The 23,807-nt window shown below is 38.3% G+C and overlaps 1 protein-coding gene across 4 annotated transcripts in view; it reads right to left on the bottom strand.

Annotated features, from left to right (window-relative positions):
• LCLAT1 (lysocardiolipin acyltransferase 1) overlaps positions 1 to 23,807 on the bottom strand; it is a 188,161-nt gene that overhangs the window by 27,762 nt on the left and 136,592 nt on the right. Inside the window, exon 6 of one of the 4 annotated variants that reach the window (XM_057740984.1) lies at positions 22,158 to 22,221. The exons of the other annotated variants lie outside the window; for them this stretch is intronic. Within the exon in view, the coding sequence (XP_057596967.1) occupies positions 22,158 to 22,221 (64 nt within the window). The remainder of the gene's footprint in view (positions 1 to 22,157; positions 22,222 to 23,807) is intronic. 4 annotated transcript variants of the gene reach the window in all.

Raw genomic sequence — 23,807 nt, forward strand, 5'->3', positions numbered from 1 at the left:
GAATACCTAATTCTATTTAAAAGAATTAGGGGCTCACATGTGAACTTTTTTTTTTTTTTTTTGGGGGCACACGGGCTTAGTTGCTCCGTGGCATGTGGGATCTTCCTGGAGCTGGGATCGAACCCGTGACCTCTGCATTGTCAGGCGGATTCTTAACCACTGCGCCACCTAGGAAGCCCTCACATGTGAACTTTTAAATGGTTTCTTCACTGACTTCTAATAAAGTGAGAAACAGTATGGTCTACCATATTCCTAGGGTAAACTAGGTTGTCTTTTATTCCAGTGAATATACATTGCTTATATTTGCTACTTAATATGAAAAAACCCTGTTTTAGTAACGTATCTCTTGTATCCAGCCTGCCAGAGAAAACTAAAGGTTTATAAGTAAGATGACCATATAAATGAATATTCTCGTGTGGTTCATTTCTCTCTGTCTATAGTTTTATCTCTGTGGTGCTGCTACTATCCGCCATGTTCATGAAAGCCCATCAGTGACTCTGGGGGCAGTATTTCCTTTTCTCTCTAAAGAAATAGAAATATTCTGTATACCTGACTCAGGTGGAGTTACAGTATGACTTCGGGTCTCTCTGACTTGACTGTCTTCAAGTCTCTCTGTAGATCTTGCCTCCACCTTTTTTTAAATTTATTTTTTATTTTTTTTATTTATTTATTGGCTGTGTTGGGTCTTCATTGCTGTGCGCAGGCTTTCTCTAGTTGTGGTGAGCGGGGGCTACTCTTTGTTGGGGTGCGCGGGCTTCTCATTGCTGTGGCTTCTCTTGTTGTGGAGCACAGGCTCTAGGCACGTGGGCTTCAGTAGTTGCAGCACATGGGCTCAATAGTTATGGCTTACGGGCTCTAAAGCACAGGCTCAATAGTTGTGGCGCACAGGCTTAGTTGCTCCGCGGCACGTGGGATCTTCCTGGAGCAGGGATCGAACCCGAGTCCCCTGCATTGGCAGGTGGATTCTCAACCACTGCGCCACCTAGGAAGCCCAACCTTTCTTAACCATAGGTATATATACAAAAATACTGCCTACACCGAGGAAGTTAGGAAAGGCAACTTGATAGCAAGATACATTCAGTAAGACTCACTCAGAGACACTAGCTTGCACATTTAAAATGAAGGCTAAACTTATATTCTGGTGTATCTTTCAGACAGAAAAAAAGCTCAGTCATTCTAACGCTGACAGTATATTTTTCTCATATGCTGCTGTGGATGCAGCTTATTAGAGATCATTTAACTGTGTATGTGCATGCGTGCATATGGGTATGTGTGTGTGTGGTATCCTGCCCAAGTTCTAATAAGGTCAATGTCGGTTTCAAAGTCAAACTAAGCTGTCCCTGCTCTGGGGGCAGGGGTTGGGGGGTAGGAGTGGGGGTTCCTGAAAAAACAACATTCTTGATCCTACTAGTGTCTAGAATGGCTTAAAAGTAGTCATGGAATCAGCTCTAGACCCCTGTGAACACCTACATAAGCATTAATACTTGAGACTTCCAAAAATAAACCTTAGGAATTCACCATACAGAAGCAGAAAGCTTTTAATTTTGCAGTTTTTGTAATTTTTTTTTAACTCACCAACAGAAATTTTACTAGATTGTACACATTCCTCAAGAGTAATGTCTGAGTATTAAGTCTTTGTATGTCATATAACACTTAGTTCAATGCTATCTCATATCATAACTGGCTTAATAAAAACGTCAGCCTTGTTAACAATCATTTTCATTAAAGTATCAATAAAAGATTTTAAATAATGTCTTAAAACAATGACTTTAAACTTACGTGGCTTTAAACCCATGACTTACATATCTCAGTCACCTGGGACAATTAGTGATAACGGTATCAGACTGGCCAGAAATTTGGGTGCTTGCTTTTCTTATTGGATCTGAATTATAAGCCCGGTTGTATTTGATCCTTAGTAATGTAGCTGACAAAAGAGTTGCATGAGCTACTCATCCAAGAAAGAGAGTGGAATGCCACTTGCTAAACTATTTTATATTTTATTTTTATTTTTTATTTATTTTATTTATTTTACTGGCTGTGTTGGGTCTTCGTTGCTGCACACGGGCTTTCTCTAGTTGTGGTGAGTGGGGGCTACTCTTCATTGTGGTGCGCGGGCTTCTCATTGCAGTGGCCTCTCTTGGTGCAGAGCCTGGGCTCTAAGCGCATGAGCTTTAGTAGTTGTGGCGCATGGGCTCAATAGTTGTGGCTCACGGGCTCTAGAGCGCAGGCTCAATAGCTGTGGCGCACAGGCTTAGTTGCTCCGTAGCATGTGGTATCTTCCTGGGGCAGGGATTGAACCTGTGTCCCCTGCATTGGCAGGTGGATTCTTACCCACTGCGCCACCTAGGAAGTCCTGCTAAACTATTTTAAAAAGTCACTAAGGCAGGCCTATTTATAGCCCATAAGCAGCCAATGGCCCTGAGGCAATCACCTGAGCTACCTTTTATCATATGAAGCTTGAAAACAGAGTTATTTCAGGACTGTGTTCATTTCAATGAAAACTTCAAATGATCTGTAAACACTTGATCAAAATAAGCCCCCATCTTCCATGCCTAAAGAAGAGTAACATAAATCTCTGCATGGCGGCCGTGGTAGAAGTTGAAGTTACATGACTGAGGGAGAACTGTAATTTCACCGGGTCATTGTTAATGGGAGGAGACTTATGGGTATTCTTGGGCTAAGAAGTACTTAACTCTATTCAGGGGACCTAGAACAAAATAAATTTTGGGCATTCATCAAAAGGAAGAGATGAACTATTCTTTGATTTTCTACATTAAACTTTTGTGGGCCACCTCCCAGAATGCTTCTAGCTTGATGAGTATATAAAAATGGTGGCGCTGAAGAACAGAAATGGAAAAGTTGAGAAGACAGTAAGCAGCTTGGTATTAGAAATATTATATTTGGGGTGACACAGACATGTCTAAATAAAATGTCTCTATTTATTGGAGATCCAGGTAGGTCAGATCTTGGAAGACAGGTTAATCAGAAGCATAAATTTGAGAATCATTAGCAAACAGATGAGAGTGGTAGTCACAAGAATGGAGGTATATCCTAAAGGAGAGACTACAGTGAGAAAAGAGCCGACAGCAGAGGACAGAACTCTGGGGAATGGTCTTTCCACTGGAAATCAGAAAAGGAAAGGAAGCCAGCAAAGGAGCCCTAAAAAGAGAAAACAGTTGTGAAGAAAATCAGCAAGATGTAAAGGTACTGGCACATGCATGTAAGGGAGAGTCCAAGATACCCACAAAGGCCTTGGCCCTAAGGCACTGTCACCTGCATTTGTGCAGTGCAGTCATTCTGATTACTGGTTTCGGGCACTGGCTGGGAGGGAGAGCCTCAGTGCAGCAGTGCCTCTCGGTTATCTCTTGATTAAAGTTCCCTTGGGGGAAATCAGAACTCAAGATTTTGAGGAGTACAAATGTGAATCTGGTATTTAAATTGGCACTTTCAAAAAGTAGAAGATAATTTAGAGGACTTCACATGACGCAGATTTTGCTTGTCCGTTTCTCTACCCGGCACTATCTAGCTTCATTCTGGCTGTTTCCTAAAACTGCTACCGAGTCTTTCTTTAAAGGTGGAGCTTCAGAGCTATAGGGGGAAAGGGGATGTATTTCACGCCAAGAAATGGGATTTATATCACTGATGAGGAAACTAGCTTTCAGAATTATTTAAAAAGTAATTTTGCTAGGCTGAAACTGCCTTAAATACCTAAATATTTTAGATATTTAAAACACTTTTTTAAACGTGAAAGCAATTCCTAAGAATAGCAATACACAGAGAAATATACTAAAATGCGACATGCAAATTGGTCTGCTTTAGAATAAATCTGCATATAGTGTCCTGCAGTGATACGTTTTTATGAAGAGAATTAAAGCCATGAAATTAACATTTTAATGAAGCAGACAGACTATTGACGTCAATACTACTCACTGATTGCAGCTTCCAGGTGGCCTAATGAGATGAAAATGAAGTTTATACCTTCAGCTAGTCTAGGCTGGGGCTGTTTGGAGATTATGATTGAATTCAAATTAGAAAATACCGCTGTGTGCAAACACGTTTAGGCTAGCAAGTAGTCTTTGCAAACCTTGGCACCATAAGTGCTTAGTTTAAAATACCTATGCTCCCGCCCCCCACCCCCACCCCCCCACCCCATATACATGGTCTGGTCTAACTTTTTCTAAGCACTGTTCTAAAACCAGTGGGAAGTGACTGTACTTTGGAAAACATTAAAACAGCTCTATCAGAATAATTCATCTTAATCGTGTAACAGGGCCATGAAACAAGAATGAAAGGGGCTCGCAGACATTGAGTATAACTTCCCACCTCTGAGTGAACGTTTTAAGCACAGGGACACCTTAGGGCAGCCTTTTACATTGCAGAAATGCTCTCATTTCATTGTAGAAATGCTCTCATTTCATTGTAGAAATGCTCTTATTATATGAGGAAGTTTGAGGCTGAAACTGATCCCCTGGGGACTCCCATACCTTAAGTTTTAGTTTTGTCCCCTAAAAACAAACAGTGTGATACTATCAGCTTTTGTGTGCAACAATTCTTCGAATATTTAGAGCTGGGGTCAGCCAACTACAGACCAATTCCACCTCTGTTTGTATAGCCTGTGAGCTAAGAATGTTTTTTTCCATTTTTAAATGGTTGGGAAAAAAATTGAACATATTTTATGACATTGTAAGTCGTGAAATTCAAATTTCAGTGTCCATAAAAAAAGTTTTAGTGGAACACAGACCGTTTTTCACTTGCACCACAACAGCAGAGATAAGCAGCTGCAAAAGAAACCATATGGCCTACATAGCGTAGAATATTTACTCTCTGGCCCTCTCCAGAAAAGTCCACCAAATCTTCTCTCAGTCTTCACTAAGCTAAGAAGTCACCTTTTAAAGAACATAGGGAAGATCTGCAGACTACTTGATGCATTCCAGTCTGTCCTTGTCCCTTCCAGGTTGCCGAGGTCTGGGAAGGAGGAGCTGAAGGGTCACACGTTATAGCCTGGGAATGACACTTCAGCTCTGTCTGGGCCAGAGCTGGTCCCATGGTCCTGACTAGAGGGAAGGGTGCTAGGACACATGCTTCTGTGCACCCAGGAATGAGGAAAAAACCACACTGATGAGCATTAATAATCACCATGGCTTCTAATCAACACAAAAAGCAATCACCTGCCCAATTCCTCCCTAACCTGTAATGCCACTCCCCAAAGACAATCATTTCCAAAAATTTAAGCTGTTTGTTCTCAAGTTTACCTCCATACAGCTATGTAAAATGCCTGCACTGACATTTCCTAATTTTTTTTACACTTTTCCTGTTATCTATCAACTTCCTACTATGAAAAATGAGGATTTTTGAAGCATTTCTCCCCATTCCTCCCTTCTTCCATGACCCTAACAGTAATATCATAATCTTGATAAGGTTAATATTTAGTGTTTACTATTTTATTTATTTATTGGCTGCATTGGGTCTTTGTTGCTGCACACGGGCCTTCTCTAGTTGCAGCGAGCAGGGGCTACTCTTTGTTGTGGAGCACGGCCTCCTCATGCGGTGGCTTCTCTTGTTGCAGAGCACAGACTCTAGGCGCGTGGGCTTCAGTAGTTGTGGCACATGACTCAATAGTTGTGGCTCACAGGCTTAGTTGCTCTGTGGCATGTGGGATCTTCCTGAGCAGGGCTTGAACCCGTGTCCCCTGCATTGGCAGGTGGATTCTTAACCATTGCGCCACCTAGGAAGTCCCTAGTGTTTACTATAAAATACAAGGCAGATATTCACAGTGTAGCTGTATAGTAGCTGTTATATTTTTTTTTCCTGTGCTACTAATCATTTCCCCTGGAGTTAATAATGGCCTTATTTTTCTGTATGCTTAATTTTCTAGAGACCTGCCTAGTTCATACCCAAACTTAGCCAAAAGTACAAATCTCCTTCCAGTACACTCACACACACCAGACAATCTATCAGTTTCATCCTCTTGGAGACATTCTTCACGGAACCCTCCATGCTCCTGCTCTGATCAGGACAAGCGTCTTCAAGGATGTTGTGCAGCGTCCTGGATCTTCCCTGGGCATCATCCTGGAGATTCCCTTCCTAGGTTGTTTTCTTTGTTTCCTGAATCTTCTATCTTTATCTTTTTTTGGTTTACTTCTTTATTTTGTTAGAATTCATCCTCCAGTAACACCCTAGGAAAGGTGCATGAGAGGTAAACTTTGAGATCTTAAGTGTTTGACAATGCCTGTTCTGTCCTCACACTTGATGGAGAATTCAGCTATATTCAGAATTCTTAGTTGGAAACCATTTTCCTCTAAAAAAATTAAAGGACTTTCTCCACTTTTTCTACCAGTGTTGCTTTGGGCAATGTGATGCTATTCTAATTTTTGACCTTTTGAATGTTATTTCCCCTCTTTGGAGGATGTTAGGATTTTTGTTTTGTTGCTGGTGTTCTGAAATTTAATAATGATTATGATTTGTGGTAGGTGTTTTCCCTTCGTTATCTTGTGTACTCACTGGGCTCTCTCCATCCAGACATTCATCTTTGTAAAAAAATTCTGGGTTTGGGACTTTCCCCGACAGTCCACTGGTTAAGACTCTGCCTTCCAATGCAGGAGGTGCAGGTTCGATCTCTGGTCAGGGAACTAAGATCCCACATGCCACGGGGTGTGGCCAAAAACTTAAAAAAAAAAAAAAAAATTCTGGGATCATTTCTTGAATAATCCCTGTACCAAAGACTACAGCTTTCAGGAAATAGTTTTTTGAGTATTTACTCTGTCTCAGATGTTATTTCTTATGTATTTTGTTTCTTATATATTTTGCATTATATGTTACTGCTAAGCTTCTTATATATATTTTATTTCACTGAAGCAGCATAATAAGTGTTAGGTAAAGCTTTATTATCCTCATTTACTAATAAAATGTTAAATAAATCACTAAGGTCACACAGCTAAGAAGACATGGAATTATGATTCTAGCTCAATTCTTTCCTAATTGAAGTGTTCTAAGTTATTGTTTTACTGTCTCTGAAAGAAAGTTATACAGTCTCCATTTCTAGAGATTTCATCTTTCTCTAAATTTATATGTGATAAATCTAAAGACAAGTGATGGGAAACAGGGGCTGAGTTAGTGTGATTGAAAGAGCATCATTCAAGGATGTGCTGGCAAAACCGCCCAAGTAGATGGCCATGATGCTTAAACTTTCTGCCATTAGAATCACTCCCACGTTTCAGAGCATTAAAACAAAAGCCCTGTTACTGAACGTGCATAATACACAGAAAGGAAGAAAAAAGGCATTCGGGAGAAACAACTGATTAGATTAACTGGTTGTGAAAAGCTCTTAAATGAGACACAGAACTAATAATTTTGGACAAGTCCAGAGTTTGGAACACTGCCCAATGCATGTGTGTCCAGGTAGAAGCCTAAGATGGCCAAAGAGGAGCAGAATCTCAGTCCAGGATGAGGAGTACAGAAAGGGTAGGAGGTGACCTCTGACACAAACCGCATCTCTTTAACCATTTTACTAAAGGCTGGCCTCATGAAAGAACTTCTCAAGGCTCTTTTTAACTCTTGGGGTTCGAATACTTGACCTGGTTGTCTAGTGCAGAAGGAATGAACTATACACTCTTTTTAGGGGCATTTTCCAAACTGCTGGTAAGATCCAGTAAGATCCACCGTAGCAGAAAGTGTTTGTGGTTTTAAAAGCTCAGTAATCTACTCTGCTGTACTGTTAACAGAACTGCAAAGATAATCTCTCGCACACACTTATCAGCCCATTATTTCCTGGTAAAAACCCTGTGAGTTTTCTGTTTCTCCATCTGATTAAATCTAACTACTGTAGCCTAGCGCTGGAAATCCTTTTGAGAAAGAAGTTGGGTGGATAGCAACCAACCAGTCCCCCAGTCTAACAAGCTGCCCCATCCACCTCCCCCATCACTAGATTCGCCCTAATAGCCCACTACTGGAGTTGGCCCCAAGCCTGTCTTGTTCCCAACTGTATGCTATTCCTTTCTTCTGCATTTTTGCAGAAACCTTGCCAAATAATTTAAATGCTTTCATTAAAATGTATTATTTTCTGCATCTGCTAACTTTGGAATATGAAGCTCGCACCACTGACCATTACAAGTGCGCCTGTGCTAAACTAGTCATGTTCACGTGAATACTGACAAGTATTTGTTGGTGGAAAGTTAACTGGCCCACATGGGATTAAACTCACAATCTTGGTCCTACTGGTCTTTAACCAAAAGAAATAATAATATACTGAAGTAAATTTAGTGCTCTGCTTTGGTTGTTTTACCACTTCAATAATTATCTTCAGCCACAGGGGAACTTTAGTATTGAAGAATAGCCCAGAAATACTACAACAGTTCTTGGCATGTAGTAAAAATATGTGAAGGGGCTTCCTAGGTGGCGCAGTGGTTGAGAATCCGCCTGCCAATGCAGAGGACACGGGTTCAATCCCCGCTCCAGGAAGATCCCACATGCCACGGAGAAACTAAGCCCGTGCGCCAAAAAAAAAAAAAAAAAAAAAAAAAAATATGTGAAAAGTGATAGCATACCACATACAAACTTAGAATCCCAAAATTCAGGCTCTCTCCTGGAAAACTATGCGGACCTATTATTTGAAACCCTTGGTATAAATATCACCTTGATATAAATAAACTTTTCTAACATTATTTTTAAATGTACCTATTAAGATCAGCAAAAGCTCAGGGTAGCTGAGTCTTGATGGATGGGTGAGAACAGCATTGCAAACAAGGGCAAATGTTTCAGTGAGAATGGGCACGATGCATTCAGGAGGCACTGAAAATTCAGTTTAGCAGAATGAAGATAAGGTGGAGGTACCTCTGTAGCTTACGTTAGAGGTGGCACATAACTGTACTCACTACATTAGTGATTGGAATGAATGATGAAAACTTAAAAGAGAACGTCTGGGTCAACTATAAAAATCAGGAAAATAGTGGGCCTGTGAAAAACACAATGAATGGGAAACCAAACAAGAAGGAAAAAGGTCAGGAGAGCTTGCTGTACACCAGTAATAATATATTACAGAATAGTACCTAGAAAGAAAATATATAAAAGATGGGAGAAATACAGTACTAAGAAATGGGTGTATACCAGACAACACAATGAAAACTGACTCTCTTTAAGTTTCAAGGAATACAAGATACATAATAAACCTCTTAGTCACAAAAATGCTATGATTAAAACTGATCTTTAAAGAACATAAAAAAGAAGGCAATCATTACGTTTGCAATCATTATGTTTATGTTTATGTAAAACATAAAATTCACAGGCAATCATTTCTGAAAACGAGCATAATCAAGGGGCTAGCCTTTTGGTTCATGATTTATGGGGGGAATATATATGTATATAACACTCATTTTATGCTTCATTAAAATATTTGAGGATTATATAACAAGATTCCAGTATGGCATACACTTTGTAGATATCCTTAAAAATGTCCCATAATTTGTTTCATTGTTTTTTCCTAGAGAAGTATTACTTATGTACTCTTTCATTTCAATTAAAATGGAATTCCTGAGACAAGAGTGGAAAGATGGGAGATCACAATTTTATACATTGTACAAAGAAATAAGAAAGCTTCCCACAAGATGGTTAATCCAACAGAAAAAACTGGCCACTTTGGTGTAAACACCTGGGAACTCTGGTCTTGAAAATATGTGTATAGACCCCCCTTTAAGATTAAAGGGATCTTAGTAAATGAGGCTAAATAAAACAGCAATACAGCTCAGTGCAAATTAAGAAAACTAGTAAGCCAAAAAAGGAATTCATAAAAGAGTTCCAGTCAGGGATTTCCTATCAATCAATTATCTAACAGATACATGATCACATAGAATAAAATTTTTAGGGCAGAATCTAGATGATGGGTATGTGGGTGTTCACCGTTAACTTCTTTGAACTGTGCTCTATGTTTTAAATTTTTCATAACAAAATACTGGATAAGAACCAACTAGGTGAGTCTGCAGCACTATTTGAATACAGAGAAAAACATGTATTCTGGCATGAACAAGTTTCTGAAACTTTTGATTATTTTTCCATAATTTATCAGAATAACATATACACATAGATTAAAAAAATCATATAGCACAATAAGGCTTATAATAAAAAATAGCAAGCCCCTGCCATATCCCTAAGTTTCCAGATCCTAAAAACACAAGTGTGAAAAAACTATAAAAACTTTATTAAAATATAAAACCTATATTACATTTCTTGGGTAACTTCTTTTTTTAAAAAATGAATGTGGGGGGGATAAAACAAATTGCAGAGTCATGGAATGACAATTTTAGAATTTTGCATGGTCTTATGAAACTCATAGGAAGTTGTCTTCTAAAATGATGTCACAGAAATGTTTTCTGCGTAACGGGAGAGGGCGTGAAGACATCACAGTGAAACACAGGGAGCCTAGAACAGCAGCAGTTTCTTAGTGGTGCTGCTTATAGTTTAGGCAACAGAAAGAGGAGAAAGCTCAGCTGACTAAGAAAGGAAAACAAGTTAATCACTGAGACCTGAAAATGTATATCATTGTCAACCGACTGATTTAAAAGCCCAACCTGAGTGAAATATTACCTGAGAGGACTGGATTTTATTTCCTTGAAATTTGTTTCAGGCAAAACTTTCTATTATTCTCCAACTAGATAGATGCTAGGATCAAATAGATGGACAATATGCCATTTTGCCAGACTTTCAAAATTTTTTACATGGAGTTTGCAGACATACTAAGATTTAAGTAGTATGTTCAAATTCTTGATTAGCTGGCTAGGGATACTCTTTTAAAAGGTGATGGTAAATTCTAATCGAATCATCCTGACAATAATTAAAATGAACAATTTACCAAGCACAGGAAAAGTATTTTCTTGAATATAACTTTCTTTGGAAAGATAAAATCAATCTGATATTTTATTGACGTTTCAGTATAATATTCTCTTAATTGTTTTTAAATTTAAGACATTTCATTTTGCCTTAAGTAATGTAGGTAACTGGAAATAGCACTGGATTTCTTGGCTGTTAACTTACATGAACTAAAAGAGTTAAAGACGACAGGTAAATGAAGAGATGCAGGGCAGGTAGGCAGACAGATAAGCAGTTAAATAACACTAACAGAAGTCCCAGAGATACAAAATAGATTCCAGCTCTATTAATTTTTTATCTAAGTCCAACTTTGTCATACAAAACAAACTTTTTTAGTAGAAATGTAAAACACCTTAGTTTTCAAATAACAAATATGGTTGACCAGGAAAAAATTCTTAAAGACTTAAAACATTATCCAAAATATTTAATTTTGTTGTATAAAATCATAGAAAGGTCAAGGTCAAAAGCAGCATAAGTAGTAAACATAATTATTTTTCCTAATGGAGTCTTAGACTTAGCTCATTATTTAGTTTCATCTCACAAAAAAGTGGATTTTCAAGTGTGGAGAAGAATTTTTGAATAATAACAGTTTTGAGATACATCTACTAAAATCCTTGATAAAATTAACCACCAGAGAATGCTTTGTCATAAATAATGAATATTAGTTTTGAAGGGATATATGGAATTTATGATCTATATGCCAGAATATACTGATCTATTGGATTTGATTTTGTTATAATTGGCCTTCAACTAAGCCTTTATTCTATAGCCATTAAACACTGAGGGTAGGGAATTCAAGAGCTCTTTAATTTGGATTAACTGGGAAGATCTATCTTCAAGTTCAGATTGTTTCAAGAAGGCATTTTTTGGGGCTTCCTAGGTGGCGCAGTGGTTAAGAATCCGCCTGCCAATGCAGAGGACATGGGTTCGATCCCTGCTCCAGGAAGATCCCACATGCCATGGAGCAACTAAGCCCGTGTGCCAAAAAAACAAAACAAAAAAAAAACAAAAAGAAGGCATTTTTGTTGATTCAAGTGTATTTTGTGAAAGGAAACTGCTAGTAGCAGGTTGGCAAATAATAGTTCCTATTGGACATACCTTAATAAACAGGCGACCCTTTCGTTATCATTTGTAATCAATCCAGTAACTGAATGGATATAAATGGATACTATCAAAATACATGAAATAGATTAACAACCCCCTTCCTCATACATGAAATAATGATATATTTCAGTTCTGTTCTATAAACAATATTATTCATTCTTAATTGAGAAAGTCACATTAATAGCGCTTCACTATACATGAATATAACTATTAAGCTAGGAAAAATTTTCTTATCAAGTTGATTATTTAATATTCCTTTCTATTAATGAGTTTTGGTTCATTTCTTCGATGTTCCATCACTTCTTTTCAAGGTGCATGTTGGAAAATGAGAAGGGGATTGGAGAGAGAAGAGTAGACAGTATCCATTCATCCACATTTATGGAGTGCTTGGCAGGTGCTAAGCCCTGTGCTGCGAGCTGGGATCACAAAGATGAACAGTAACTCTCATAACATTAACAGTCTGGTAGGAGAGACAGGCATGTAAATAAACAAATTACTGTACTACCAATTTAAGAATGTACAAGATACAGAGACATTCAAATGAAGGGATGAATTTGGTAGAAGGGGTGTGGTGGGGAAATTTCTAAGAGCAACAGCCAAGCCCAATTTTCAAAATGTATAGGTATTCACCCCTAGACTAGACGGGGTATTTAAAGCAAAGAGAAAGACAAAAAAAGATGAAATGGTGTAGTGTGTTATTAATTGTTCACATGTTTGTTCCCTTAATAGTCTGTGGGCTTTAGATTCTTAGCGAAGACAGGTCTATGATTCTTATTAACTATTGTAGTTTCAGGGTCTGCTTATAGGAGGTGCTTACTCAACAAAACTTTTGTAGGATTATTTCCTCTGTTCCATAACATTCCAGATATAATACATGAATATAAAACACTTGTTTTTGACATCTGTACACATTGATAACCTAAATTTAAAAATTAAATATATTATTTTACTTAATGCAATAAAAATAGTTACAAAAGGACTTTCATTTTTTTACCATAAAGGATGAAACATGAATAGTCTACTTCTTAATTCAGTGCTAAACTCCAAGCTCAGGTGCTGCAGTCTGTACCTGAACAGGTAATTAGTAATAATTATGATGTGTTTATGGAAAACGTAAGTGTGGCCCGGGTACTGAGCTAAATTTTTTACACAGATTATGTCATTTGCTCCTTACAATAATCCTAAAAGGCAGTTTTCCTCATTTTAAAAATGTGACGAGAACAGTTTAGCAGGTTGATATGACACACTAATTTGGAAAGTAACATTTTTTTCTTCTATCGTTGTAATACATACATCTTAGTTACACAAACTATTTTTACAATGCCCTAATCTATGAAAGTAGCACCATTTATCTGCTGATTGACAAATGCACAGCAAACTGCCTATCAGCTACCCAATTTTACCCCTAAATTAAAGGACTGAAAAGAAGGGAACATTTTAGAACATTAAATTTGTATCATCACAGCGTGCTTTGATGTTACAGATCATACAGTGTATTTCATTAGTGACATCTGGACAAGCAATAACTGGCACATTAATTAGCCTTGGCTGGGCATAGCCTTGCTGGTTTGTAGGTACTTACCATTTTTTATTGTTTTCATATGATATTTGGCAGTTTGAACTTGTTTTATTTGTGTAAAAATAAGCTGACCTGGCCTTTCTGCATGCTCAAGTATCTCAGTTTTCTACCTATATTTAAATTATTTCCATGTTACTACCTGCTGCTAGATAATTAGTTCCTGAAACTCTTAACTGAGTTTCAAGTGGTGAAACGTAAGATGATCTGTTTTAATGTCAAGTCTCCATCCCAAATTTGTGATTTGCCTGTTAATTTCCTTCTGCTGTGTAGGAGCCATGCCTCATCACTCCCAGAAAATATACTAGACCCACCATCACATTAAGAGTGGCTAATAAATAGGTTTATTGCCTCTTGGTAGGGCAAATCAAACCTTATTCTATTGCATTCTTCACTTCTTTTTAGAAATCAGGTGATTTCCTTGACACCTATAAAATTGTTTCAGCTAAGTAACTACCTTTTTTCCTATCTAAAAAGCAGTCTCTCAAAAGCCGTAGAGTGATACAAGATTAGTGGTAGAAGTTTTAAGTGAATAGCTGACAAAAACTATTTTAAGTGATGTTGTAAGCCACATCTTCTTCACCAGCAAATATTCTAGAATTACTAGCATGATTTGGATAAAGGCCCTTCTTAAGCAGAAGGATTCAGAAGTCTTATAGACTCAGCAGGTTCCAAGAATCTTCTCTAGGAAAATAATGATTATATGAGTGAAATCAAATACACCAGAAGGGCAGAGCTGAAAGGCAGATGTCCTTGAACTCTCATCATGAGGAAACATAATTATCACCCCAGTTTCAAAAACAATTTAATAAAACTGAAAATGCCATACAGAAGGCAGAAAACTTAGACTGAATCACCTCTTGGATGCTGGGATTCATTCCAAGGGATCCTTTTCAAATGCTGGAAAACAGTAAGAAAGAATCCTCACCTGTTGCTAAATATTCGTCAAAGACAGCAAAAGAGACACAAAAGCTTATAGGAGTCAACATCAGACCCAAAGGGAACTATTAAACTAGTGGGTAGAAGTTCATCTCTTTATAGTAGGATACATTGATATGCTTTGAATAACAAAGATAAGATAGCTTTTATTTATAGTTGATCTATCTACGGGTATACAAATCTGTGGTTTGTTTTGTTGCTTTGATTTCTACAGTGTAATACAAAACTCAATTCACTCTAATAATAATAGTGCTTAAAGAACAGACATCCCATTTCAGTAATTTTATAATTTGAGAATTAGGTGAACAGGAGAAAAATATATTCTTATTCAGCTGTATGTCTAATTTAAATCTGTAGTAGATGGCAATACTCTATCCACTTTCTCTACTTTTTTCTCCTCAACATGGCACCCCTCACAGTGATTCTCCAGGCTTAGGATAAACACACATTCCAGTACCACCCCTTCCTCAATTCATCCAATTAAAAATAAATAAAAGCAAGGTCAGCATCCAGCTCTGCTGCAGAGTGCTCTAACATGATATCCCAGAAGACCTCTTGCTATTATGTTGCATACACTGACTATAAACCCCAGAGAGATGACAACATTTTGTTCTCAATAAAACTAAATGTGGAGTTTGAAGACATAATGTTTTTTAAGTGTTCTGAAGTTAACTGTCATAAAAGCGCTAGGGCAGTAGGAAGTCCCAAGTGAACCTGAGATTTAATATCTGATGAACTGGAAAGCAGGCCAATTTGCTAGAGGTTTGATTTGCCAAATAACCAATTTGAAGAATTTACAAAATGTACTGTTTACCAAAATCTTGTTTGACTATCAAGTTTGCAGCAATTCAAACTGGAAAGGAGAAAACATTTTAACAACTTTTGAAGACTTCTGCTGTTTTGACCGGCTTTCATTGGGTATTTTATTAATTTGCTGCAGCAGGACAAAATTAAGGGGGAAGGGGCAGAGACTGAAAAGTCAGGGGAGAGTCCGAGGCCTCAGAATCCCAGGGCTCTGGCTCCCAAAGGCTGCACTAGCAACTCCGACAATGACTTTGCATCTACTCTCCTGCCCCTTTCCCGCCTCCATTTATGTGCATGAATGGTACGGCGGAGTAAAGAGACCCTCTGGAAAAGATGTCTGGGGCCCAGACACAGGAGCAGAAACTGTAAAAAGGAGGGCAGAAGAGGAGGGCTAGGTGCTTTCCCCCAAGGACTGAGTCCCCAAGGTCTGAGTCTCAGGGAAAGAGAAAATTCTAATTAGAAGTTCAAGGAGCTCCTTCCCGGAGGGACTTCTGTCAGATGAGAGAATACAGGGCTCCCTGGCCCTTGGGGAGCTGGCAACTTGGGGAGACACGTGGCCATGCCCTAGGCAGCGACACAGTGTCTCATGCCCATGCTAGCCATGCAATGACCTGGCCATGGTGTCTTCCCTGCATGGACTGCAGAGCAGACTTCTATCAGAAAGTCAGAGCACATGAGACAGCAATGCTTAGAAATTCTTGGTGGACACCTGGAGAGATGATGAGGTTCAGCAGCCAGGCTGGAGGGGGCTCCAAGATGAGTTTTTTTGATATTAGTCCGATCTCTTCTGCATCTTTAGACCAGGAAGACTCGGGGATATTTGGAATACTCTTTTAAACATTGCTCTTGAATTAAAATCAAGTTGCTCCACTTCTAATAGAGTCAAACTATTTGTCTAAAGGGAGAAGTGTTCAAGAAAACTTTGCCATGAACAACTGAATTCTTCATACTATAGATATTACTAGGAAAGGGAGGAAATTATAAACTATTCAAAGTTTTAACTCTTTTATATCATTTAGTTTCCATTTTCTCATATTACTTGTCATCCTACTCTCTGAAAAATTAAATTAGATAACAAGCCTATTTTTATAGATATAAAAACCTTTATCACAATAGGACTTTTCAAGCTTCAGAACTTCAAAAGATAACTTAATGCATCAAAGCCTGTATCTTTGAATCTTAGAATTTTAAATTCAGTACAGCCAGTTTCTATTTAAAGTTTCCCTAATGTGATTTCTATTTCTGAGAAATCTTATAATAACAAATACAGTTACTAAAAATAATCACTTTCAAATTACAGTAACCGCACGAGAAAGATGCTGCATTCTGTAGTCTCAACATTTTGTTTTAAAAGCAGTACCATGTTTAAATAACCACAAATTGCCTAGAAGTTCTATAAACAAAAAGAACTGAAGATTCTTGAAATCTCAGAAAATCATCAACTCTTAGAATTGGGAGACATCTCAGAAGTCTTCTAGTTCTATCTAGTTTATCCTCTCCCCCAATTCTCCCTAAACTACCCTCAAGGCAAAGGGTATTTCTAGAAGAAGGGAACGTCCATCAGGGTCAAGCACTGGTGATGAGGCAAGAAGGGACAAGATCTGAGTTTTAGGACCCCGGGAAGACTGTTCCGGTTCTGTGGGGTACCACGGTGGGAGACTGACTGCAGGGCTTGTGAAGCTGTTAGGGGTAAGGCTATGGTGACAGCATCCACAGCTCTTCTAAGAAGCTTGTGTTTGAAGGGAAGAAAGAGGGAGAGGGAAAGCTGGATCAGGGGCAGGGATTGCAGAGTGATGTGCAGTTTTAGATATCTAAATGACATTAAATGCTGAAGACACAGAACCATTTGTAAGTTAAAATTTAAAGATATGGTAAAGAAAGGGGACAGAGTTTAGACTGAAGTTTCCTGAGGGGGCAGAAGAGTATGGGATACACTGTGGAGATGGGAAAAAATGAAATGAAATTTTAGACAGGAGGATGCTCTTTCATTACAATGTTGTGTTAATTACTGCTGCACAGCAGTTATTCAGTTATACATATATACATTCTTTGTTTATATATTCTCTTCCATTATAGTTTATCATAGGATATTGAATATAGTTCCCTCTGCTATGTATATACAGTAGGACTTTGTTGTTTATCCATTCTATATACAAAAGCTTACATCTGCTAACCCCAACCTCCCACTCCATCCCTCCTCCAACCCTCTCCCCCTTGGCAACCACCAGTCTATTCTCTATGTCCGTGATTCTGTTTCTGCTTCATAGATAGGTTCATCTGTGGCATATTTTAGATTCCACATACAAGTCATATCATATGGTATTCATCTTTCACTTTCTGACTTCACTTAGTATGATAATCTCTAGTTGCATCCATGTTGCTGCAAATGGCATTATTTCGTTCTTTTTTTTATGGCTGAGTAGTATTCCATTGTATGTATGTACCACATCTTCTTCATCCATTCATCTGTCAATAGACATTTAGGTTAGGCTGCTTCCGTGTCTTGGCTATTGTAAATAGTGCTGCTATGAATATAGGGGTGCATGTATCTTTTTGAATTATAGATGTGCAAGTAGCAAAATTTCATTCTTTTTTTATGGCTGAGTAGTATTCCATGTGTGTGAGTGTGAGAGTGTGTGTGTGTGTGTGTGTGTGTGTGTACACACCACATCTTCTTTATCCATTCATCTGCTGATGGATACTTAGGTTGCTTCCATATCTGGCTAAAACTGAGTCGTCGTAATACAAGTATGGTTAAATGGCTATAGAAATTTAGGAAGGGAAAGACTACTGCTAGCTGACAGAATCAGGAAGTTTCATGGACAAGACGACCACAACCAGTAGTGATCCTTTTTCTCTCATTTTCTTGCCCATTTCAAATATCTCTATGTAATAATTTTAGCAGGAAAAACAAACAAAAACAAAGCTAAAATCCTGAGTGATTATCCAAAGAAAACACCATATATGATATATACACCAATACATAAGAGCCTGAGAAATCCCATGAGTGGAAATTTAACATGACAGGCAGAAACTGGCACAGAAATGATGGCAGTTTTTGGCAAGATATCTTTTCCTCTTTCCTCTGCATTTTATTCACTTTACTTGATAATACACTGGCCTACTCTGCACAGTGTCAGCAGACAGAGCTAGAATTTGAGGGTTTTATCTGTTCTGACCACTCTTTCCCAGGGTGAGAGTCTGACGTTTTAGCAGTGTCTTGCCAGATACTGGGGTTGAAGTGGGAAAACCTGGATATAAATGGATGGACCAGTATCACTGAAAGAAGGGAAAATTCAAATATGTGCTCTTTGGGCTTGGGCAGGGGCAGTGGCAATCAAGTGGGAAGTGCTGCTGTCGCTGTGGTGACGCAGAAGACTACTTTCTATCACACCTCAGTGAAACAATGAAGCCTATGATCTTGGAGTTTATAGCAATGGAATTTGAATTATGATTCTTATTTGTACCTCTATATCCATACGGCAAAAGAGGCAATTAGAAGCATCTGAGAAACTTCTAGTTTAGCTCCTCAAATGAATAATGCCAAGTAAAATTCTATAACGTAAACTAAGATCTCAATACTGAGTTTTATTTTAACAGTAATACACAATATCCTCCTAATTAATACACGATAAATGACGAGTCACGTCTGTTAGCTAACTCAGCTGTCTTAACTTTGTGTGGGCCAACACTTTAGATGAACACTCCCCCCGCCCCAAGGAGCTAAAGTACAAAATAAAACTAACTGGTTCATAGAGAGGTCCATCCACCACACTCTCAAATTTGGTGGATTTGCTTCATTCATTAATTTATTCATGCACTTTTACTGAACAATACAGGAGCACTGCCCTAGTGGGGAGAGAAAGAGAAACAGAGACACTGACAAACCCATGATTTTTGCCCCAAAGGAACTGACAATCTAGGAAAGAAGTTAAAATATATTTGCAAATTACAAGATTCTTAAGTCATTCAGCTATTGCAGAAGACTGGAGGGGAAAAGATAGCACTGCCAGCTGAAGAGATCAAGAAATGATCTATCTGAGCTGGGCCTAAAAAACAGGCAGATTTGAAGAAAGGGAGAAGAGACAAGATGGCTGCAGCAAGTAAAGGGAAGGAGTGAGGCCAGTGCAGGCAAAGTGAGTTTCCACTTTGGATGGAGCTTAAAGCTAGTGGGAAGTCAGATTGGGCCTGTTGCATGAGGTTGGAGAACTCAGCAATGCTTTTACTTGTTTTTATCAGCTTCCTTGTCTTATTTTCCACAGCAACTATTCCAAACTGTCATTATTCACCTCTGTCCCCTCCCCTCCCCATCAGAATCATCACATTACCACCAACCTCTGACCTGAGAGAACAGCCTTTCATCAAAGCACCCCTTACTTTCTCACCCCTTACTCCCCAAACTAAAATATATATTCAAGCTTAGCGTTGCTTCCTGCCTTCAAAAATGAGGAATCCCCTTAATTTCATTTCCGTTCCTAACCCCTCCTGATTTCTCAGAAAGTTTGCTCCATCATTAATCCATTTCTCTTTCAGTTTTTCCCATTACATTTTCTCAGCCTTTAAAAACACTCAACTCCCCTAGTCATCCTTGATGTGGCTTACCCTTTTGTTGACTACTCCAGCTCTCTCCTCTCCTTTATCAGCAAACTCCCTGTAGGAAGCATCAAAACTTGCAGTCTCCACTCACTCACATCAATCCTCAGTCCACTCACAACTGGTTTCTGGCACCCCCATTCCTGTGAAACTGCTCTAAGGTCAACAGATACATCCTAGTGCTGCACCCGAAGGATTCTTCTCAGACTTTACATCCAAAGATTCTACTGGCACCTAGAATTTCAGATAAGTTGTTTATGTTGTAGAAAACGAATTCATCAAAGTCCACAAGTACTGAACCTTGCAAATCGGCCAGCTACTGCTGAAAAAGATTGCTTTAGATGAAATCAATATTTGCCAATATATATCAAGGGAATCCCTATCTAGGTTTCCAACTTTAAAAACACTGTTTAAGGCATAACTATTAAAGTTTGGGGTGGGGTACTAGGGGGTGGGGTTTAGGTTTTACAGCTCTTTAGGTCACTAGGGGTGACAGGCACTAAGTAAATGGTCCCACACAAAAAAAATCTGCAATATAAAATTGTGGCCACTTACAGCCATATACAGAAAAGGCAAGATTTTTTTAAGTCAAAAAAGCATTTGTAAAAAAATTTTTCCAGTGATTCTTTCTTAGGAAACAGCTTTTTAATTCAGATGAATCATACTTTTTTCCTACTATATGCCATCATACAATCTGCAGATAATTCACTCATGGATCAAAAGAGATGTAAAAGAAACATGAGATGCAATTACTTTTACTGGGTGTTCCTTTAAACTGAACATAATTAATGCAGAAATCTCAAAATAAAAGACTATTTTGGGATGACTATCATGATGGAAAGCCAACAGATCTTATTTTATCTGAGAACAAGTAGTAAACTGCTTAGGAAGACAACTCTCTTAGAATACTAAGAAGGGAACAATTTACTCACCACTCCCAGAGTATTTATAAAGGCATAAATACTACCTTCAGAACGCCCACCATTTCTGACTCCTTTTATTTTTCACTTTGCTAGAAGTAAGACTTCACAGCAATGAAGACTACCTCTCTAACTATAGCTCTTACCCCTTAAAAAGATGACCCCTGGGTTCCAGCCAGACAAGTCTCCATCCCTGGATCTCCAACCCCGACTGTACTTTCCCAATAGCTTTACCAAATCAAATCCTATTGTTCCTCAGGATCTAATTCAAGGTCTGGTTCCCTAAACGCTCCCCTTGCTCTGCCAGTTCACGTCGACCCTTCTCCTCTGCCTCATATACTGTCTCCATGGTACTAACTTTCCAAATGTGAGCACAGGGAGATGTTCATCATAAATTGTCACTAACATGCCTTGATCATATAGTATTAACTATAAAACATAGGCCTTACTTAATATTCAGATTATTTGCATTTACAAAAAAAAAAGATATTTTCTTTACAATATTTAAATATAAACACCTTGAATCATAACTTTAATGATAATGCATACAGAACAGACTTTTTATGACACGTCTCCCATTTGCCTAAACGCTATTCACCTGTTAAGTCAACAAAAGTCAGTATTTCCTGTCAAGTCTTTCTTCATTTCAGTTCTTACCAACATCCATCCCTAAAGTATTACAATATAAGCCTTCATTATGACTGATTTAGCAACATAAGAGGCGGCTACAGTCTACTTGAATTATTAAGGAAACATATTGGAACCAACATATTAATGATATTTTTACTGATCAGAAAGGTTATTAATAATTTCTTTAACAAAAATGAATTCATAAACTATTTGGAAACTTTGTTTGGATGACTACTGTGAACCTATTGTGGCTGTTAAAATTCTGTTCTGGATGAAAGCAAATCAGTCCTCTGACCCAGAAAAGAATGTGCAATGTAGTTTCCATGTACTCACACTAACAGTGCGAAGTTCCTCTCCTGACGGGAAGCATATCAGGGCCAAGTGGTAGATCTTTTATAATATCTAAGAGCAGTCTGCAGAAATAGGAATAGTTTGCTGTCCAGCTTTGAGGAGTGTTGGTTAACTGAACTCAGTCAGATCTCCTACCCAAGGGCAGTGATAACTGTGCCCAGAAAAAAACACTGACTAATACTTCCTTTTCTGCTGTAAACTAGCTCATCACCATTGTAAATCACCAAGAGCTTAATGCAATGAGTAAAATCTAGGAAGACCCCTTATGCCTTGACTTCTAAGAAGGTCACTGCTAAGGTTTATGTTTGACTAGAGCAGTTTTTCTTATCTTGGATAATAATACGCCTTCCCCCCAAGCCCTATGCACACACATACTTTAATACCTGACTTTGGCACCGGTGAGCCATGTTTTTCTTATTTTATCTTCTGCTAAAGGCCATTTCAAATCTATGAGGAAATGGGGAAGATGTAAATCATAAATAAACTATGAATACAGGATTTTAAAACTTTTGTACAGCAGTCTCAAAAGTTCTGTCAAAGTTTCCACATGGAACTCGAAACTATTTTCAGACTACATTTATATAATGCAAGATTAATCCAAAGAATGCAGAGTTTGGGGAGATAAAATCTATCAAAGAAAACAGTTATAAGACAACTCTCAACACAAATTTCTCATATTTAACATCTAAAAATTGTGTAGCACCCTCACAGTATCAAAGGCTAGTTGTTTAAGTCTACAAATAACCACGCACTGTAGATTCTTTTAAAATGCATCCTATATAATAAATAACAAGGAATTACAGACAACTGTTTACTTAACAGTACTCAAGTATTTGTTAGAAATATTTTATCACCACAAACAGGCATGTAAGATAAGCAACAGAGAACAACAAAGACAAGAAGAGCCCACACAGGGCATGGAGTTACAGCAAGAAACAAGACGGGAAAGGCCACGTAGGCAGGGGCTCAGTTTTGGGCAATGGTTGGTTGACTATGCACGAGGCACCATTCTGCTAAGCACTGCAAACAAAAACACATAAACCTCAATTGTTTTCTGCAGGCCACACTGGCCACCCTCAGTTCAGAGATAAAGTCGCCTTCAGTTCCTGTATAAAATCTCATAGGCTCAACTTCCCTTGGGGAAGCCTACTCCCAGCTCCACCTACAAGTAAATCCCTTGGACCTGTACTTAACTCATGATACAAAATATCTGCACAACAGATGCTTTACGAAGAGTAATGAGAATCTGTACAAACCAATTCTCATCCAAAGCTCAGTGACTGAAATACTTGTGGAGAATGGTTTGAAGGACATGAAGTCTTTCCATGCCTCTAGAGTTAGTTTTGAGGTCTTATGAGGCTGCTTTTACTGCTCTGTCTCCTGTCACTAGCCAATGTGGGCAAGCGCTCTGAGACTCTGTGGGACACTTAACATAAAGATGCTATGAGGCTGCTGCTCACAACAGTGCACAGTGTCCTCTGTGAGGAACCAGAGATCCTTCTCTCAAGTCCTTCAGAAATGGTCATGCTTTCTCCAAACATGTGAATTGCTTTAATCTTATGGCCCTTGTCAATGATACCATTCTGTTCCCTTACACAGAAGGTGCCAGAAACCTCAGGGCCAATTTATAGACCCATATTTTATAGAGCATATAGAGCTTATAACATATATCTTACATATACAATAATCTTGTAACATATACCTTGTCTATTAAATTCATACCTTAAAATTGTCCCCTTACCTTAATTTTTTTTTCTTATGTTGTGGTACTGCTGTTATCATAACATACATATTTATGTTTGCCACTCTAAATCTTTATTGGAACATAGCAGGGCATAAAATTACAGCAACCAAGCAGCTGATTGGTTCAAAAATTTAAAGAGCATCTTTTATATGCCAAGCCTCTGCTGAAGCCTAGGATAAAAACTGTCAAAGGGCCTGACGATGCTTATCATCACAAAACAGAGTTAACAGACAAAATGGATAATTAAACGAGTGATAACACCATAGGAAAAATGTTTATACAGGGCAAA

Source organism: Hippopotamus amphibius, chromosome 7, assembly GCF_030028045.1.
Source record: "Hippopotamus amphibius kiboko isolate mHipAmp2 chromosome 7, mHipAmp2.hap2, whole genome shotgun sequence".
Lineage (NCBI taxonomy): Eukaryota > Metazoa > Chordata > Mammalia > Artiodactyla > Hippopotamidae > Hippopotamus > Hippopotamus amphibius.